This window comes from Nesoenas mayeri, assembly GCF_963082525.1.
Source record: "Nesoenas mayeri genome assembly, chromosome: 1".
Classification (NCBI taxonomy): domain Eukaryota; kingdom Metazoa; phylum Chordata; class Aves; order Columbiformes; family Columbidae; genus Nesoenas; species Nesoenas mayeri.
The window spans coordinates 201,495,655-201,513,653 of record NC_137541.1 but is presented as its reverse complement, the minus strand read 5'-3'; the positions used below and the strand labels follow the sequence as shown (position 1 = coordinate 201,513,653).

Here is a 17,999-nt window from a genome sequence, read left to right as displayed (position 1 = left end):
GCCGGACACAATGCAGAGTAGTGCTCCTCAGTGTTACTTTTGTTATCATTAGTAACGTTAAGCATCAAGAAAATAAAACACGTCATTGCACATTACAGCCGCCAAGAAGCACGGCTAAACTTTGACACTAGAGAATTGAATAACCTGATGCTACATCACAAACAGCTTCTGGTGTGTATCTATTTCCAAAGGTCTTTACGTACTCAGTAAAAACTCCTTTACTCCCGTGCAGCAAACGCTTCAGGTTAAGTGACGAGTTATGGCACGAAGGGCGTACAGAAGTTCGGCTTGCATACGAGCTTCCATTAGAAGTAGATTGACGTGAACCTGTTAAAAATTAAATCAGCCATTTAGTTCACCTCTGAATGCAACATTGTTTATTCATTTAGGCTGAAATTTCTAACCTTTAGTGAAGTCTTGCTGCAAGAAACTATGTCCTGTACTCTGCCACAGGACACGAGTTCCTCAAGACAGCACCAAACAAAACCCTAGAACTGAACACAACTGGCCTCAACTGCTACTTGAAGCAATCTTCTATCTGAGAAGTCCCAATAAAACTGCTGTTGTATCCTAATGGTATCAGTTCTTCATGAATTATATTTTGTTTTCTTTATTACCACCTGTGACCGCTATATAAGAGCCAGAAAAAGGAAGAGTTTACCCGCTCAACTCAACACGAGTTAATTCTCAGCATTTCATTTCAGAAGTTTAACACCAAGGTCATATTGATCTGTCTTCACCATGAGGGTGGTGAGACACTGGGATGGGCTGCCCAGAGAGGCTGTGGATGCCCCATCCCTGGAAGTGTTCAAGGTCAGGTTGGATGGGGCCTTGAGCAACCTGATCTAATGGAAGGTGTCCCTGACACTGGCAGAGAGGTTGAAACTAGATGATCTTTAAAGTCCCTTCCAACCCCAATTATTCTATGACTCTATGCCAGATAAGCTTGCAGGGACACACACACTGAACCCTTGTCAGGAAGCGTTTACTTTGGATATCTGAAGACATGTTCACATTTTTATTGATGAAAAACACCATGAATATTTATATATATATATTTATATGAGCTAAGGCCTTTTTTGATCCCCAAATCCCAAGTACTGGCATAGTTGACCACGTCTGCATTCCCAAGTTTATCTACTTTTCCTTACAGTTGTCAGCTTAATTTTATGGAGAAGTCACTCAAAATAATAATTAAAAAATAATCAGTATTTCCAGTACACTAAAAAGTGTTCTTGTAAAATGGACATCTAACACTTAATGAATTTCCTCTCATCTGTTTTTCTCTGGTTAAAAACAGATTGTTTGACAGATACTGCCATTTTCAGGTGTCACCATATATTCATTTTTAAATAGTATGAGGGTCTCTGTGGAGCCAGTTTGGTTTTGAAATACGTACCTTCTCCGAGTGCTTGAACTGACGCCAGTAACTATCGTACATGCGCTTGGTAGTTCTCTCTGGGTAGCAGGTCACTGTCTTTATGTAAACCTTCAGGCTGCGTTCAAGTAACTGATTAACTTCTCCATAATCATAGTCATCATACCTAAATAACACAAGCAATCACTCCGTTGGATGTAAGCTTTTAAAAACATGGTCTTTTGCAGCATTATATTCTTAAGTTTGGGAATTGGAGCATTTATTATACACACTATAAAACCACCTGCCAACAGAAGACCTGAAAGGCTTAGCACTAGGATGTTGTCTTCTCTGAGCAAAGGATATGGGCTGGCTTCAGAGAAGAGATTACTGTAATAAGTTCCATCCCGATTCATAACCATTTTCTCGACTGGAAGCAAAAGTTATACTGATATGCCAGCAAGCCCACTCCAACTTCCAGACTGAGGTACCTTTCTTGGATTCTAAAATCATGCTTTTCACATGGTTCATTTTTCATCCTGTTTACAGTTTAAAACGCACTGCTAAGCCAGGGAATTTTCGTCCATACCTGATTCCATACATACAGTGGACATAGTTAAATAAAGCTCTTCTTAGAGTAGTTGTATCAACATCTTCATGGGTTGCCATAGTGTTATATGTGAGGTTATATACCATCCGAAACTTCTCATCAAGGAGATGCCCAATATCAGAATAAAGCCTGTTCACAAGGGAAAAGCCATGATTTTCCCAAGTATAGTCCTGCAGGAAGAGAAGGAAATATATAAATGTACAGATGAAGTCCCCATCCGATCCTTTCTACAGCTCAATAGCTTTTGCTCTCTGCTAGTTATACATTTATTGTCTTAAAAAACCTTGCATTTTGAATCCTTCATCCATATCACCTGCTCCATTCCCTCAGGCTTCCTGACAATGAACATCATGTCACAACACCCCACCTCCAGCTGGATATCATTAGCCTACAGGAGGAAAAAAAACCCAAAGCTTCTCTTAAAGGGTTGAGGCAATTTTCCACTGTCTGCTGTACCGCTCCAACCAGTGTCATTTTACAGGGGATGAGCCTGTAGGTTTAAAAACTTGTTCCTCTTGGAGGCTTTAATGCTTAGCTCTGAGCAGAGATGGAGTATTTACACTCATTGGGTAAAGTCCTGAACTGTCCTTCAACAAACTAATAAAATCCAGACTGCTTTGCTCTTAGACAAGCAGCTGGACCGCAGGGATAAAAGCTTCGCTGCTCACACCAAGGATGATGGGAGGGAGGCATGACAGCAGCAGCAGTGGAGAACAACGCGCAACTGCTCTCCACACTGTGGTTATACAGAATGTGCTAAGTTTGTCCATATCCTTCAGTCATTCTCTGTACAATCAAGGGCATCATCTCCACGTCCTTCCCATGTTTGGCTGTTTTCAAAAGGTACCACTGGGCAAAGGGTCCTCCAGGGGCTTCAGAGCACATGTGCAAGCCTGGCGCCCCAGGAGGACAATGTCCGTAGGACAATATTCAGCTGCCTAACAGAGGCATCCAGGGAATCACAGAATGGTTGGGGTTGGAAGGGACCTCTGGAGATCATCCAGTCCAACACACCTGCTAAAGCAGGTTCACCAGAGCAGATCACACAGGAATGTGTCCAGGTGGGTTTGAATGTCTCCAGAGGAGACCCCACAACCCCTCTGTGCAGCCTGTTCCAGGGCTCTGGCACCCTCAAACTAAAGAAGTTTCTCCTCACATTCAGACAGAACCTCCTGTGCTTCAGTCTGTGCCCGTTGCCCTTCATCCTATTGTTGGGCACCACTGAAAAGAGTCTGGTCCATTCTCTTGCCACCCACCCTTCAGTTATTTATCAGCATAAATAAGATCCCCTCTCAGCCTTCTCCTCTCCAGGCTGAAATGCACCACAGCATCACACTTGGCCTCCAGCTGCCGGTCCAAGAGCCCATAAAGCTTCTGAGAAACATGCCGTAGCTCCTGGCCCTGTAAACGTGTTCAGGACGCCTGTGGCATCACAACAGACTCTGAAAACCAGACGCCTCAGGAGGGGGAAAGCCCTGTTTACTAACAGCTGTTAATGCATTCTAACAATGAAAAAGGGAGAAAAGGGAAAAAAATGAAAGATATTCTGCTGTGTATGGAACATCTTTTTTTATTAAACTTAAACCCACAGAGATAAAGGCAGTCTTTTCAGAATAAGGACTGGATTTATTGCAGGGTTTTGGGATGCTACTGCAATTTAAATAGGATTAATAGCAGAGCATTTGGGAGGCTGTGGGTATACACGTCTAACTGCTTTAGGGTAGGACATAGTAATCGAGTTAAATTATCAAGGTGACTTCTTTGAATGGAGGCCACCAACTGTCCTGTTTATTTAAGAGCAGAGATGTTTTAGTTCCAATTTCATCTTCTGTGGAGCTTTTTTTTCCATGGGAGCCTGCTGCTCCTAAAGTAGTTAAGTAGAATGTTTGATGTACAGGCACTGACTCCACCTTATTCTTTTGGGCAATATCTACCTACTTTAGGCTCATATAAAGACCGCAGAGTAAATTATCCAGATCAGCAGAGACTGCCATACAGATAAATCCATTACCCGAGAGTGATCATGCATCCTTTATTTTACAGTCTTAGGTGCACCTTCTGACCATGAAGTTTTCCTGCACCCACTGTTTTTTTAATTGAATTTTTCTGATTTGGTTTAAGATTGCTTACAATTTACTACTAGACTGCTGATTAATCTACTCTATTAAGCTGGAACAGAACCACCTACAATGTCCCTCCTGTTGTCTGTATCATGAAGAAGTTCAATAGTCTGGTCATGAAAAAAGATGCCAATACATAAGGCAACATGCAGGTAAAATGTACATGCTGTTCAACAGCACTAAAATAATATATTCAAATATAACAAAATATTTCAGTAATCATATTTAAGAACTCATTTTCTTTTCTGACATTCAAAGTCCAGTGATTTGGTGCATATATGTGAATGCTACTCACCAAATCACTCTCACAGACATATATACATCTATGTATTGATAACCACTGGGCAAAGAATACTTGATAAAATGACAGAAATGGAGTTCTTCCAGTGGATTTTTTATACAACATCTGGAGAGACAGAAAAGAAATTCTTCTGCCTTTCACTTTTGTTCCAGATTTAGTGATATACTTTACAGTTTTCAAATAATAATTCTGGTGATAACTGGAATATGACTGAAAGCTAAGTATCCCCTTGTCTGAGATTTACAAATAGTAAAAGACTCTTCTCAGGTAGATTTGTGGAAGCTTGTGAGCTGTTTCATGGACCAGGACAAGAAAGGAGCATGGAACAAGCACTACAACTGCCTTATACTATTTGCCCTGTAATGAGATACACAAACATTCTTGGAGTGTATGTACTTTAAAGAGATGGTACCTGAGCTCTGAATGTTGGCAGATGGTCTTCTCCTCGCCTTGCAAAGTCTTTGTACCCAAACCCAGGATCTTCAATATAGCGGGAGACATCTGTAGAAACTATTTCATCCTCAAATGCTGTGAATAGAACAGCAAAGTACTTTGCTTTAGGCAAGGACATGAGTTAGCGCTGACTTCCAACTACCACTCTACTACAGGACTAGAGAACAATTTTAGAAGTTGTGCAAGAGTGTAGTACAAAGCCACAAAACATTTCAACCCAATCTGCTTCTATGGGATCCATCCTTTTCACTGAGTCATCTAAATGTCAGCCCCTAACAGACATTGAACATAGCCCTAAAAAAATGGGAACAGATGGGCTAAACTCCTGTCTGGAGGTGTGCTTTTCTTTCTGCTGACTTCTGAGGGAGGCCAGGTGTCTCAGGTCAGGAAGATGAATCCTGTTAGTAAAGTCATTGTATAAGAAACACAAAAATGCACCGTTGGTAACAGGATTGCTATGCTGAGAATTACACCCAGAATTACACCGGCTCTGTTCTGTAACCCATACTATGAGCAACCAGAAAGCAACACAACACTCCACTTGTAAATATCAGTGGAAGATTATATGGGAGCAAAGAGCTGTACAGTACATCAGGCTGAAATGCTGCCAGAAGCTCTAGTAACTAAGCATCTTCAAAGAGCTCCAAAACGTGTCACTAAGCAAGCACAGGTTCCCTATCAGGAATCAATCTTTCCCTCCCGAATAAACAGGTGGCTTGATGGCGTAACTACCTCTGCAGAAGTTGAATACTCCACAGCTGACTGCATTTGACCCTGGTGTTAAAATCCTGGCTCGCTTCCACATGCATTGACAGAACAGTTGCCATATGTCCACTGTTAACACCTCGAAAAGTCAGTTAATCTAAGAATTGCAGAAGTGCTTTATCTCCTCTTTGCCTCATTAAACAATCAAAACATAACTGCGTAGGAAGAAGCTCGCGCAGCATCTGCTGCAGCAAATCCTCGGCATAGAATAAAAAACCTGCACACATACACTCCTCTCCCCTGCCGAGGACTGAATTTCATGAAAAGGTAAAGGCTCAACACATACAGACTCTGCAACTCAAATCAGCAAAAGGCAAAGAGGAAGGAAAGTCAACAAAACTATCAGCAACACCATCAAAAAACCTCTTCTGTCCCCAACAGCAGCTCTTCCCTGTACACCTGAAGTTGCGGAGGCTCATGGAAGTCCCGATTTGGCAATGAAGCTGCAATGGGTTTATCCACATTGCTGATACTGTCTGACCAAAGGAAAATAAAGGAAGAATGGACAACGCCCATTTCTTAAAATCCAGCCATGACGTTGTTGGATGTATTGTCTGTAAGAGATGTTGCATGTTCCTAGAGCGCCACAGAACAATCTCTCTGCTCATCCAGCATATGTTCTTCCTCCCTTCTGTGCTCAGTGCACAAAAGCTCAGATACCTTCAAACATGTTCGGTTTGAAGCTACTGAGATCTAAATTGAGAAGGACAGTGTGAAGCTTTTTATGGGTGTCCTGGTTTTGTTAAAAACAAGTTTCTCTTTCAGTGAATTTTGCCTGTCAGCTAAAGCCTTCATATTAACTGCATTTTCCTGGAGAACCAGACACATGTTTTGGTAAAACCTAGCAATGGAATGCAAACTTATTGATAAGCATGGATGGACATCTCGCGAGAGGGGCAACGAGGAACAACTGACCAACTGTGTATAACATTCCATTCACGTGAATACTTTATATAAAATGGGAGATCACGAGGATCTCGTCCCTTTTCCCTATGGCTGACATTAGGAGAGGACCTTGCTAGTTGTCCCTGCGAACTGAGGCCAGTGACAGACTGAATCCAGCTCCGGTTGGCTGCAGAGTCCAATCCAGGACTTTGGTTGCCGGCTTAGCAGTTGCTGAGACTTTCAAGATTGGTTTTGTATATTTTGTATTATTTTCTCTATTCTTATTAGTAGCATTAGTAAAACATCTTTAATTTTTTCCAACTCTCTTCTCTCTGTCCTTCTTTTTCCCTCCCGATCGCCTGTCCTGAGTGGAAGGGGGGAGAGGGAGGGGCAAAAGGGGCAAAAGGGGGGAGGGGCGAAAGGAGGATGTGGAGGGGGGAAGAGGGGGTTAACAATACATCTGCCAGGGTTTTATTGTCACCCCGCAATCTAAACCCTCGACAATGGGTTACTTCTTAAGAGACACAAGCCATCATCTTCCAGTAGCCTCTACTATGAGGAAATGGTTGGAGATTCTGATTGTCTTAATAGCATTCTATCTTAAAACACCTGCTTTGGAAAAGAAACGTGTCTTCCTGTCTATAGGAAACAGATTTCATTGTATGGTTTGTATGGTGAAGGCCTCCAGAGCATATGAAGAAAATTGGAAAAAAAGCTTTCAGCTTAGAATTTTCAATGTTATTTAAGAATAAAAAAAATGCTAAGAATATCACAACGCAGGCAGTGGAACAGCACAGCAGTATGGTCACTCAGAAGGGAGCGTTAGAAATGTCCTTTCCCGTTGGGTAGTAAATGATAAAGAAGTCGAGTCTCATCCCAAACTACTTCCTGAACTAAATGTCGTATCTGAAGGCTCCTTAGGGTGTCACTGACGTTCTAAGCACTGTAGAACATAAACCCATGAAACATTAGTATTTACATGAATGAATTAATTTTAGGATATAGAGCATATAAAGAAAGATAAATTTACACCTGACCTTTTAAAGATGTCTACAGGCTTTTTTCTTTTTTTTAATAAATAAAAGCTCAAATTCCAGTAGCAAAAAGCATGGTGGTATCTGCCAATCAAGAAATCTTAAGCAGATGAGGCAAGTGGCAGGACCACCCTCACTATGCTCCTATGAGACCAAGAGCCAGAATAAAGAAATGGACAGAAAAGGTTGTAGTCACTGAACTGGCCTCAAGTGTTTAGTTCTTACAAAGCACAAACAGAACTGGAAAAGCACAAATACCTCCATTAATTACTAGCAGACTCTCCTTCTTCTCCTTTTCAAAGCGAGTTGCCATTTCTTCCTGAGAGGCTTCTTCGTCCTCTTTATCTTCTTGTAGCCTCTTCATCCTTTCCATTAAGGCCTCCAGCTCACTTAAAGACTCTGCAATCTGCAAAAACACCATGACATTCTGCAAAATTAGAAGATAGACAACGTGTGTCATGTTCAGATTTCATGCTTGACAACAAATGTTTAAAACAGACAGGAGCCGCAAACACAAAAGCTTAAGCCAGAATGCATTTTGTCGCATGCAGCGCAGACAACCAGGGTTCAGGCAGCCAGAAGAAGGAGCTGGGACGTGTCACTGTCACCTATCGGAGCGATTTGCTGCAGTGGGATTAACAGCGGGAGAGGTGGTGTTTGAATGTGGAAACCAGAGCCGCTTGTAATATATATGCCACCATGCAGATGGCTCAGGAAAAGCCATTTGTGTGCCCTTCATGTACCAGAAAGCAATTTTTCATTTTAAGGTAACTTTTTTCAGTCTATTAGTAATGCAAAATATGCTTCTGAAGAGATGCAGTGCAAGGCTGCAATGCAGGAACACAACCTGAGACAGCAAATCAGTGTTTTTTCTTTTCCTTACACGTGAGCAAAAGAACCATTATGTTGACCCTTTTTCTTGCTTTTGTGAGGAAAATGGGCCTCTTTACTAAATATACATCAAACTTTAGGGTTCTGTGATCTGTACTTATCATTCATATTTTTCATAAGATAAATAGTTTGTTTTTTCTTTTCCACCTTTTCCTTTTGACTCTGTTCTTCTGCCCATCACTATAACTGTTTTTCAGTAAACTACTTAACAAGCGGCAGAGTCAGCAGCAGCCCTTTGCCCACTACAAATGGGGAATAAGACACCCCAGTGATCTGAGCTACCATGTCTTAAAGCCCAGAAATTTAAGATACAGCAATTGGACTGATCACATGTTCACACTGTGCTGCTAATTTTAAAAAATATATCTAGTGACTCTGTGCAATAATCCTGATCTTCCATTGAAGGTGATGAGGCTAATCCATCAATTGGCATTAATTCAAGGACATCTTCAAAGCATTATAGAGCCACTTCCAGAAAAAAAAGCTTCGAAATTTAACTTTATTAGCTAGTAATCAAAGTTATCTGTTGGTTGATTCAAGACTGGAATAACAGTATGAAGAATTAAGTAATTTTATTTCAGATATTTCCTCCCATCAGCATGGAAGTTTTTCAGAATTGACCTGTTTTGTGATTGTAGATCTTGAAGACAAAATTATTATTATGACTTCTGTTTCTTTGTTTCTATTTATTTCTTCATTCCACACGTCAGGACCACGGATGACACACAGCTCCACTCAGCAACACACTCTCTGAAGAAAGTGGAACTTTAAATTTTCAGCTCAAAGCGTAGTTTTATAGTCCTGTCCAATGGGTTGTGAGATTAACTATCAAAATCACATCGCTCTGACTACCATCTGCTGTTACTGTGTGGCTTTCAACAGATTGCACTGCAAACTGCTGGAGCTACCAGTTACCAGACTCAGGCATTTGAGTACAGTAGATAAAAACTGACAAAACTACGCTGAAATATAAGCAGTAGAGAAGGGACGAAAATTTGCTAATGCAAAACACGGGCAAGTAAAATATTCTTCTTGTGACACTAACCCCAAAGTTGCTACTTGTCAGGGATGCGTTTTCTATGTTGTTGTCGTTGGCAAGATCACAGACGCAGAAGTTGTTGACCGCGATGAGTCTGACACCGTTAGACGCGTCGGGATCTCTCTCGGGATTAATGCCGCTACCGAATACAAAACTCGCCAAGGCGTGATAATGTGCCAACAGGACAACAGCATGCACCAGCTCAGGAAGAGACCAGTTATTTTCCCCAGTCTTGACAAGTTTCTGAAATGAGAATAAAAGAGGTGTAAATATAAAACTTCTTTTGGCCCCCTGCTTTTCTATCAAACGCTATAGATTTTAAAAAGGTATCAATTCCTTTCTTCCAACACCACCATATTCCACAAACTCTCAACAGATTAAAAAAATAGACATCTAATATATTACCTTTATTATTTGGGAGTTATTTTAGCCAATGTTATTCCTAGCAAGTACATCTCATTGGCTTTGTCACTCAGAATAATTTATTGACTTATTCGAAGCTCTAGTACTTCCCTGAATTTTTTAACTCAAGGTAATGAAGCCGAACCAGATGCCTGCACAGTTCTCCGCGGTTCTTCTACTGCTAATACAGGCAGGACTTCTCAGGTACCTGAATGTGCTCTTTTGTGATCAGCCAGGGCCGGTGTGCAAGGAGTTTGTTTATTTCGTTCAGATTTTTCAGTCTTTGGGGAATGTATTCTAAACCGTTCAGCCACTCTGCAATCCCGCCGGTCTTCAAAAACTCATCAACGTGCATGTTTATTAGGTAGGAACACTGATGTCTGGCTGCAGCCTGGAGTAATCAAACACAGAGGGAAAAGGGCAGCACATTAGCATGTAATCTGATTTTGCTGCAGGTGGAAGACAGGTTACTGACACAAAACAAAACTACCATTTCATTCCAAAGGGCCATGCTTTATACTGCAATGCATTTCCATATAGTCTGGAGGATTCTCCCGTGGAAATATGCTTGATTACTTTGCTCTGAATCACAGAACCTGATTCGGGCTGGAAGAGATCTCTAGAGGAGATGTGGTCCAGCCCCCTGCTCACAGCGGGGCTGACTGAGGCTGCTCAGAGCCCAGACAAGATCTCACCAACCTTGGAGACCACACAACCTCTCTCAACCCCTGTTACAATGTCCCAACATCCTCATGCTAAAAATTGTTAGCCTAGTGTTCACTTGGAATTTGTTGTGACTTCAGTGCACTGAATGTCATCGTACTGCTGCATGCTGATGGTTAAATATCCAGAAATAAGGTGAGAGAGTTTTAATTGCTCTCTGTAAAACCTCGCTATCGTGGGCATGTGAGAAATGTATCATTGTGGCAAACAGGGGAATATGTACATTGCTAAACCTTCCTCCTCAATGAAAACCTTCTGACTAGGCATGCTATATTCTGATGAAAATAAACTACAAAAATTCATCCCTTGCCAAAATATCTCACTAGTCTCTCCTTTCTCAAGTTGCAGGAGACAATACACAGCCTGTTTTTACGTACCATTATAGCAATGTAGTGCCTATAGGGCAAAGGAAGGGGCCCGTCCATGCGCAACATATAGAACTGGCTGCGGAGAAAAGACTCCAGGTACTGCGTATGGATACTCATGACCTGCGTGATGTTGTCCAGGCGACCAGACGTGGAGTATTCTTCCACAAGAAGATTAGTACGTTCATCCAAACCATTTGCTTGCATAACCTTAAAAATAAGACAGACAAACTGAACAGAAAAGAACTTATCCAGCTTAAGCACTGGAGAGAAGCTTATTGCGGTGTGAGAGGTTTGCTTGTGTACAAACTTAAAGGCAATGGTGGAGATCTGGAGGTATATTTGTAAGTAAGCTTGCATGTACACAAATACACTCATATAGATGCGCCTTGTATACTGAGAACTGAAGAGTACTTTACACTGTATCTCTGTTATTTTAGTACGTTCCTACAAAAACCAAAACTATTTTTCTGCAGATCTTTCCCAAAGAGCCAAACTCACAGATGCTTAAAATCAAATCTGTACAGAGAGCTGGAAGCAAACAAGAGCTAAACGCAAAGCGAAGTCTTTCTGGAAGCCAGGCTGTATAGACACACACCACCCGAGCATTCAGCCCTAAAACCAATTTCAAAATTAATGGAGAGGAACTGGGTTATGTAACCAAATTATAGAAACAGCCTGGCAACCTCCCCCTGCCGTGCCTGTCTAATTGAAGAGCAGATCAAATGCTAATTTGTCCATAACATTCAAGTATTATTTAGAATAGGACTTTAATGCTTTCTTTAAACAAAAGCTGTTCTTTAATTATTCCAACCAATCCAAACCTTGGGCAAAAGATGAAATGAAACAGCAAAAGACTTAAATAGCTCTTGCACTGCAAGCCCTGACACAGTGTTAGTGCTATTACTCAGTGTTTATCACCAAGAACAGCCATTCCCCAACATGTTCACCACTGAAGTTCTAAGCACAAGACTACAATACCCAGTATTTATTCTAAAAATGCACAGTATTAAACCAGACAGCTTACTATTACAAACACCATGAAATGAGAAAACATTTTATCTGGTTAACTGCACATGAAGATAGAAAATACCTAAAGCCAAGAAGACACAACACTTTTGCTGAAATATTCTATTTAAAAAACATTTTCCTTCTTTATGATGGGCTGCTGAATGGACTGTGTCTCAAATATTTTTCCATCCAATCTTAGATAGAAGCTACACACAAAGAAACACAAACAACATAGATACTACATTTTCACTTCTCACCACTGTACTTCCCTGTTTTAATTTGTGAGCCCAGAAAGAAAGGGAAGCAGCAGCTCCGCAGTTGGGCAGCTCCACCATTTCTACCAGTGTAGTTCTCCACTGTGACAGCTTTTCTGCGCTTTGTACCCAAGACGATGCCTCCCCAGTTTTCCTTAAGAATGTTTTTACCATCAAATGTTTATTCACACATTAGAGATCACTTTATCTCACTTATTACGGTATATCCCTCGCTCCACTCCAAGGAGTCCCCCTTATTCTTCAGCAAGTATATCTCCCATATATTTGAGATCTTTGCCTTATTTAGTAGGTTCTCGGGGAAATCATATTCTTCATGTCTCTGTGAAGGTTTCTAATCTTCTCCAGCTTGTCAGTTTTCCTTGTAACAGGACAAGTTATGGAGAAAAAGTTCTGCTGACAAAATTGAAATATAATCCTGTAGGATTGCGCTGTTGCTATGTAAGGCATAGCAATATGTGGCATTACTGCTACTGAGATTTATCTCCACCCATATTACTATCCTCTTCATATTGTATATGTAATTCCTTGTGATTTATTACCACCTGTGGATTCACAAACGTTTTTTTTTCTTATGCACGTAAAGCCTTACGGTGCTTTAACAGGAACCTTTACAATTAAGCTGTTATTGCTCTGTCCATATTCCTTCTATTACGATAATAAAGCAAGCTTTGACATGAGCAGTGTTATTATCAAGATTTGTTGGACATTAAATGTGTTACTAATCTCTAACTACATCCTTCCTACCCACTGTATTATTTCATGCCCAGGAAGAGGGGAAAAGGTAGCCATTTGCTTAACAAACAATATTTAATATTCTCTCCCCTCTTCTTAAGTCTAAAAGACTTTCTGACTCCCCTTCCTTTTTGCTTCACTATGTTTTCTTTTTGCCAGCCTTTACACACTCTCTGTTTTTAGATTCAGACCTTGCCGGTGTATAAATGGAGAGACATCCAGAGAACAGAAGCTATGTCGTCTTTCAAAATGTGTTCTTGGCCCTTCTAGCATGTGAATTATCCACCTGTAGCAACTACTTAAAACAAAAAACAGGTCCTGGTTTTATAGTTGACCATCCCAAATAATTAACCGATCAACAAATAACACTCTGTGAAGACTGAGATGTCAGGAGAACATCACCACAGCAAAGTTTCTACTTACCGCAGCAAGCTACATATCAAGGCTTAAGTTGAACATTAAATCATGGGCAGAAATCTTGAGTTTGAAGGCAAACTGTACCCTTTCAAACATAAATTCTCTCAAGAGCCACATTTACAGTCTAAGGAGTTGGTCATATTTTCGGGTTCTCTCGAGCTTTGCCCCGAGAGCTACACAACCATACTGCTGCACCGATGGACAGGCCTCCCCTTAGGCCTGGCATTAGGAATAGTACGTGATCATCCCCCACGAGCACTCGGGCTGTCTGCGGGAGTGCTGGCGACCCAAAAGGGGTCAAATGGCACCACTGAGGTGAATGGGCAGGGGGTTCTTACCCACCGGAGCCTGCTCTGGAGATCTCATCGCTTTTGCTCACAAGGGGGCTCATTCGGGTACCACTGGGCAAGCAGGACTGTAAAACCATCCTTCAGTACTTCAGTTTTAAAAGCTACCGCCCACCCAGCCCAGCTAACCGCAGACTTACTTCGTTCTCTGGTATAAAGGCACTTGGTCCTCTTGTCAACGGCGGGGAGACTTGTACTCTTTTTTCCTGCAAAACAGCCACGTAATTCCATCAGTGTCAGGAATAACAATATTAACTTGCTTTATCTTGAAAGATGAGATCTTCAAGGCTCAGACTCAGCTCTCCTCCCAAGGCCACCTGCTTGTTTTACAGCCCCACTGAGCAGGTGAAGACATCACACCGTGGATGGTTAGATCAGCTTTGCATCCCCCATATTTTGTGCAAATGAATGGCACCAATTTTGGCAAGGGACAAGACAGTAAAACCCCCAAAATCTAATCCTGATTGTTTTATTGACCAGGTTGAAGCTACATAGATGACAGTAATAAAGAATTTGCCACGATGCTAAAATTAGCAATGTACTGGCAGTTTGGAGAGTGGAGGGGAAAAACATCTCTTACTATATGCACAAAGGCCACATTCAGGAAATCATAAGCAAGAAGCTGTTTTCTTCAATATCAGCATCTAATGAGATTCTCAGTGTCGAGAAGAGTGTAAAGCACTTTGTGTGCCAAATACTTGCATGAAAAGGATGGCCACCCCCTCCACGCAAGCCATCAAGATCCAGTTAAAGACTCGTTCTAGAAACCTGATAAAACAGCCGCCCCGCTCAGCTGCCGAGCCTGGAGGAGAACCCACACGCGGCACAAGCCTTGCTGTGCAAACCCCAGCTACAAGTCATGAAACGCTCTTTGAGGATGATATATTTAGTACAGAACAGGCTGACAGCCTAACAAGAGCCAGAGGGCTTTCTTGACTGAGTTAAGAAACTGAACTAGGATAACCTGCGGAGGCTTTCACAGCATGGCTGCTGCTGAAAGGGACCTGGGGAGGTTCCTCTGCTGGTTCACCAGGGGCAGGACCAGCACTCCTGGCCAACACTGGTCCAACCTCCTCTTGAAGACCCTCCTGGAGATCCCTCTGTCTCTTCAGACTGAAAGTTTTCCTAATGTCTAACCTGAATTTCCCTTGCAGTAATTCAAAGCCAATGCTTCTTGTATATCCTCCTTTCCCTCTTCATGGTTATATTCCATCTGTCTGGAAACCATGGCTGCACACTTTCTCCAGTCCCCAACTGCACCACAGCACTGGTGAGTCTTAAAAAGTTACCCATCAACGGCAGAGTGGTATTTGCATACTAAATATTTTATGCCCCTAAAGTCTGATGTTTTCCATAACAAATGACCCTTAAATACCTCTACCAGGGGGCTGAAGCGTAACACGAACAGCAGCACTGGTCCCAGGAGGAGCATGCCACCGATTTCCACACAGGAAAATGAAGCCACTGGAGCTGCGTAACTATTGTCCCGCTCCTTAAAAACATCCTGTCCTTTCTAAATTAGATTATGAAAAAACATGCAGAAATCAGCAGTGATTATTCAGGAAAGATGTTCCAAAGCAAACTCTCGCAGGACAATTAGATTTGTGACTTTGGAATAATGAGCTGCTAAAAGATGCAGAAATAAGCTGGATCTACTGTGCGAGGCCCAGCAGCCAGGAGACAACTCACCATAACCCCCGCCTGCTGACACAGCCCCAAAATCCCCTAAAATACTTCTTATGAATTATGTGTATTCATTCTAAAGTAAGAAGAAAGGGTACAGAGAGACCAGGTATCTGTGTATGCAGCCCCTTCCTCACACGGCTACACACGGCACAGGAGGATGTTTTCTAAAATAGCTTTAAATTCTGCAAGCAGCCAGTCACTCCTGCCAACATTTAAAAAAAGAAAAGCTTTCCAAAATTACTATTAAGGTTGCATTTTATTTGATTGATGAAGGTTATCTGGATATTAGAGCTTAACCCTTCACTTCATAATGAAGAATCCAGAGGAAACAGCTTGTGTGAGCGAGACAACATGGATGGTCAGCTCTGGTTGGAGCTCAGTTCTGCACCAGAGCTGAACCACTGCTCACTGTGCTCGCTGACCTGTGTCCTGCTTCTTCAGGCTCCACAAAGCTGGTCCTCGAGGCCAGACCAGGGGGGAAAAAAAGGTATATATGCTACTTCTAGCCTATATGGGCTCTGTTCCCATTTCCCCGTTCAGTGTGACTCCCGTTACTCCTCTGACCCTGCAGGTAAGTTACTGCTGAGGAGTGGAGGAAACAGCTCTTGGTTGGACAAGGCACAGGCAAGTGTCTGCAACTGATCCCTGAGAATGATGACAGAAAGCCAAGGACACAATCAGACTTGAAAAATGTGGTGCGTTAAATATACTACCAAAAGGACAAAACCCAGCTCCTTTTAGGCAGTGGCAGTTCTACAAAACATAAGCCTGGAAAAAAAACAACCAACCAAATAAGAACAAAAACCCCGAAACCCCAAACATGATAATTCAAGGTGGTGAGTCTAATCACGACATGCTTTCAGGAAGCTGTTATTTTTCTGTATTACAAGTGTATACTCTTCCCTTCCATCAATACACAACATTATTCTTCCTTCACGCCAAAGCTTTTATTTTATTAAAATTGGTTCAAACAAGCTTGTCAGAAGAAAAGGAGCAAATATCTGGTTGCACAAGTTCTCAGGATGCTATTAATAAAAACATGGGAAGTTTACAAGCATTAAGAATGTTGGCTTTGTTAAGCTGTACAGAACCACTGCTCCTGGGCACGCTTTATCTGGAACAGTGATTTAAGGTCTACCCAAGAACCCAAACATGAAAAGTCCTGCATGGGAATTAGAAAGTAACACTGCACATACATGGTTCTTTATGGCTAAAGTTCCTGCAAAGCTTCTTGTTTCCCAAGAAAGCGGGTTTGATTTCCTGTCCCACTAGTCTTTGCTGGTTACGCTGGCTACCGCTAAGTCAGACAAGGTCCCAAATATCTAATTTGAAATTGGATTCTTCTGCTAAGTGGCTGAAGCAAGAAACAGGATGCTCAGCAACTAAAATGATGTATGCACATATACCATATTCTGCTTCACATTCCTCCAGAAACACATCGTCTGAGTATGAATAAGTTATCTTAAAAGGTGTGCAACCGATTCCACTTACATCAAGACTAGTGGCTTTTTGGGGGGGCGCTTCTTTGGAAGGAAAAAGATGATGAAGAAGTTCAAAGATAAGCAGAGAAAACTGAGCTTGAGCAGGCTATGGGGAGAGGGGCCACTGCAAGGCAGAGCCCAGATGCAGGTTTTGCAGCAGCACATTGTGGGGTCAGCAGAATGAGACCTGTGCAGAGCACAGAGAGCTGCTGCAGGACTTCAGGAAAAATCAGCTCTGAGCAAGTCTTTTCTGTGACTTGCTTTCCCTATTTGAGCTGCACTTGGATGGTGTTGTGAGCTAAATATCAGGAATTTTAACAGGATGGAGTGGAACCATTTCCCATTTGCACACCTATAATTGGCAAGAAATACCTTCATCCTTAGATGAGTTCTGCCCAAACTCCCCCAGCACTAAATGCTGTGACTTGCCGTCTCACAGGTTTATTTTCAGTTGTGGCAGCGACCACGCACCTTCCCTGCAAAGCCGAGAGGCCGCGGGCACTGGGACATATGGCACCTGCATCCCAAATAGCTGCTGTGGCAAGGGAAGGGATCCCAGAGCCAGATCCCAGATGGCAACACAGCCGTGAAGCCCAAGCGGGAGCCTGGCCGGGCTGGGACCGCACAGCCGCTTTCTTCCCAAAGCCTAAAGCAAAAGAAATAACCTTTCTTCCTCTTCGCTATCACATGAGTCACCGCGTCCTCAGGCTTTAAAAAAACAGTTATTTTTAGCAAGTTTTATTTGAGAACGGCGCTGCTGGCTGGTGGGGCTGATCCAACAGCTGGTTTAGGAAGGACTTTTGAATACCCAGAAACACGGAAAGCACAGGTGAGAATCAAGTGGTATGGGGGCTTCTCACGCACGTGGTGCATAAAAGCTCATTCATGCTGAACTCGATATCAAGGTGGTCATGCTGCAACTGGGGGGTAGGAGGGGGAAATCACTGGGAAGAAACATTTTGCGCCTGGAGAGGGAATTTTGCAAGCTGTGGCAACGCTGCCACTCGTGTGCCTGTGAACTTGCAGGGCCGTGCAAGCGGCTGGGAAACACTCGCAAAGGGGCTCAGAGCCTCCACTCCAACAAAAACTGCCACCACTATAAAGG

At 42.4% G+C, this 17,999-nt stretch overlaps 1 protein-coding gene across 2 annotated transcripts; it reads right to left on the bottom strand.

The window, feature by feature from the left end:
- Positions 1–240: 240 nt before the first annotated feature.
- Positions 241–13,912, bottom strand: SESN3 (sestrin 3; the record flags this gene model as incomplete). 2 transcript variants are annotated; one of them, XM_080349928.1, is made up of 9 exons in its annotated part: positions 241–327; positions 1,400–1,544; positions 1,947–2,137; positions 4,801–4,943; positions 7,784–7,931; positions 9,462–9,698; positions 10,066–10,248; positions 10,958–11,155; positions 13,868–13,912. In XM_080349928.1, 8 exons carry the CDS (start codon positions 11,150–11,152, stop codon positions 241–243), a joined length of 1,329 nt encoding a protein of 442 aa, XP_080206054.1. The 2 variants fall into 2 exon arrangements, with proteins under 2 accessions (XP_080206054.1, XP_080206053.1); XM_080349927.1 differs by lacking the exons at positions 10,066–10,248; positions 13,868–13,912 and having other exon boundaries at positions 10,958–11,065.
- Positions 13,913–17,999: the final 4,087 nt, after the last annotated feature.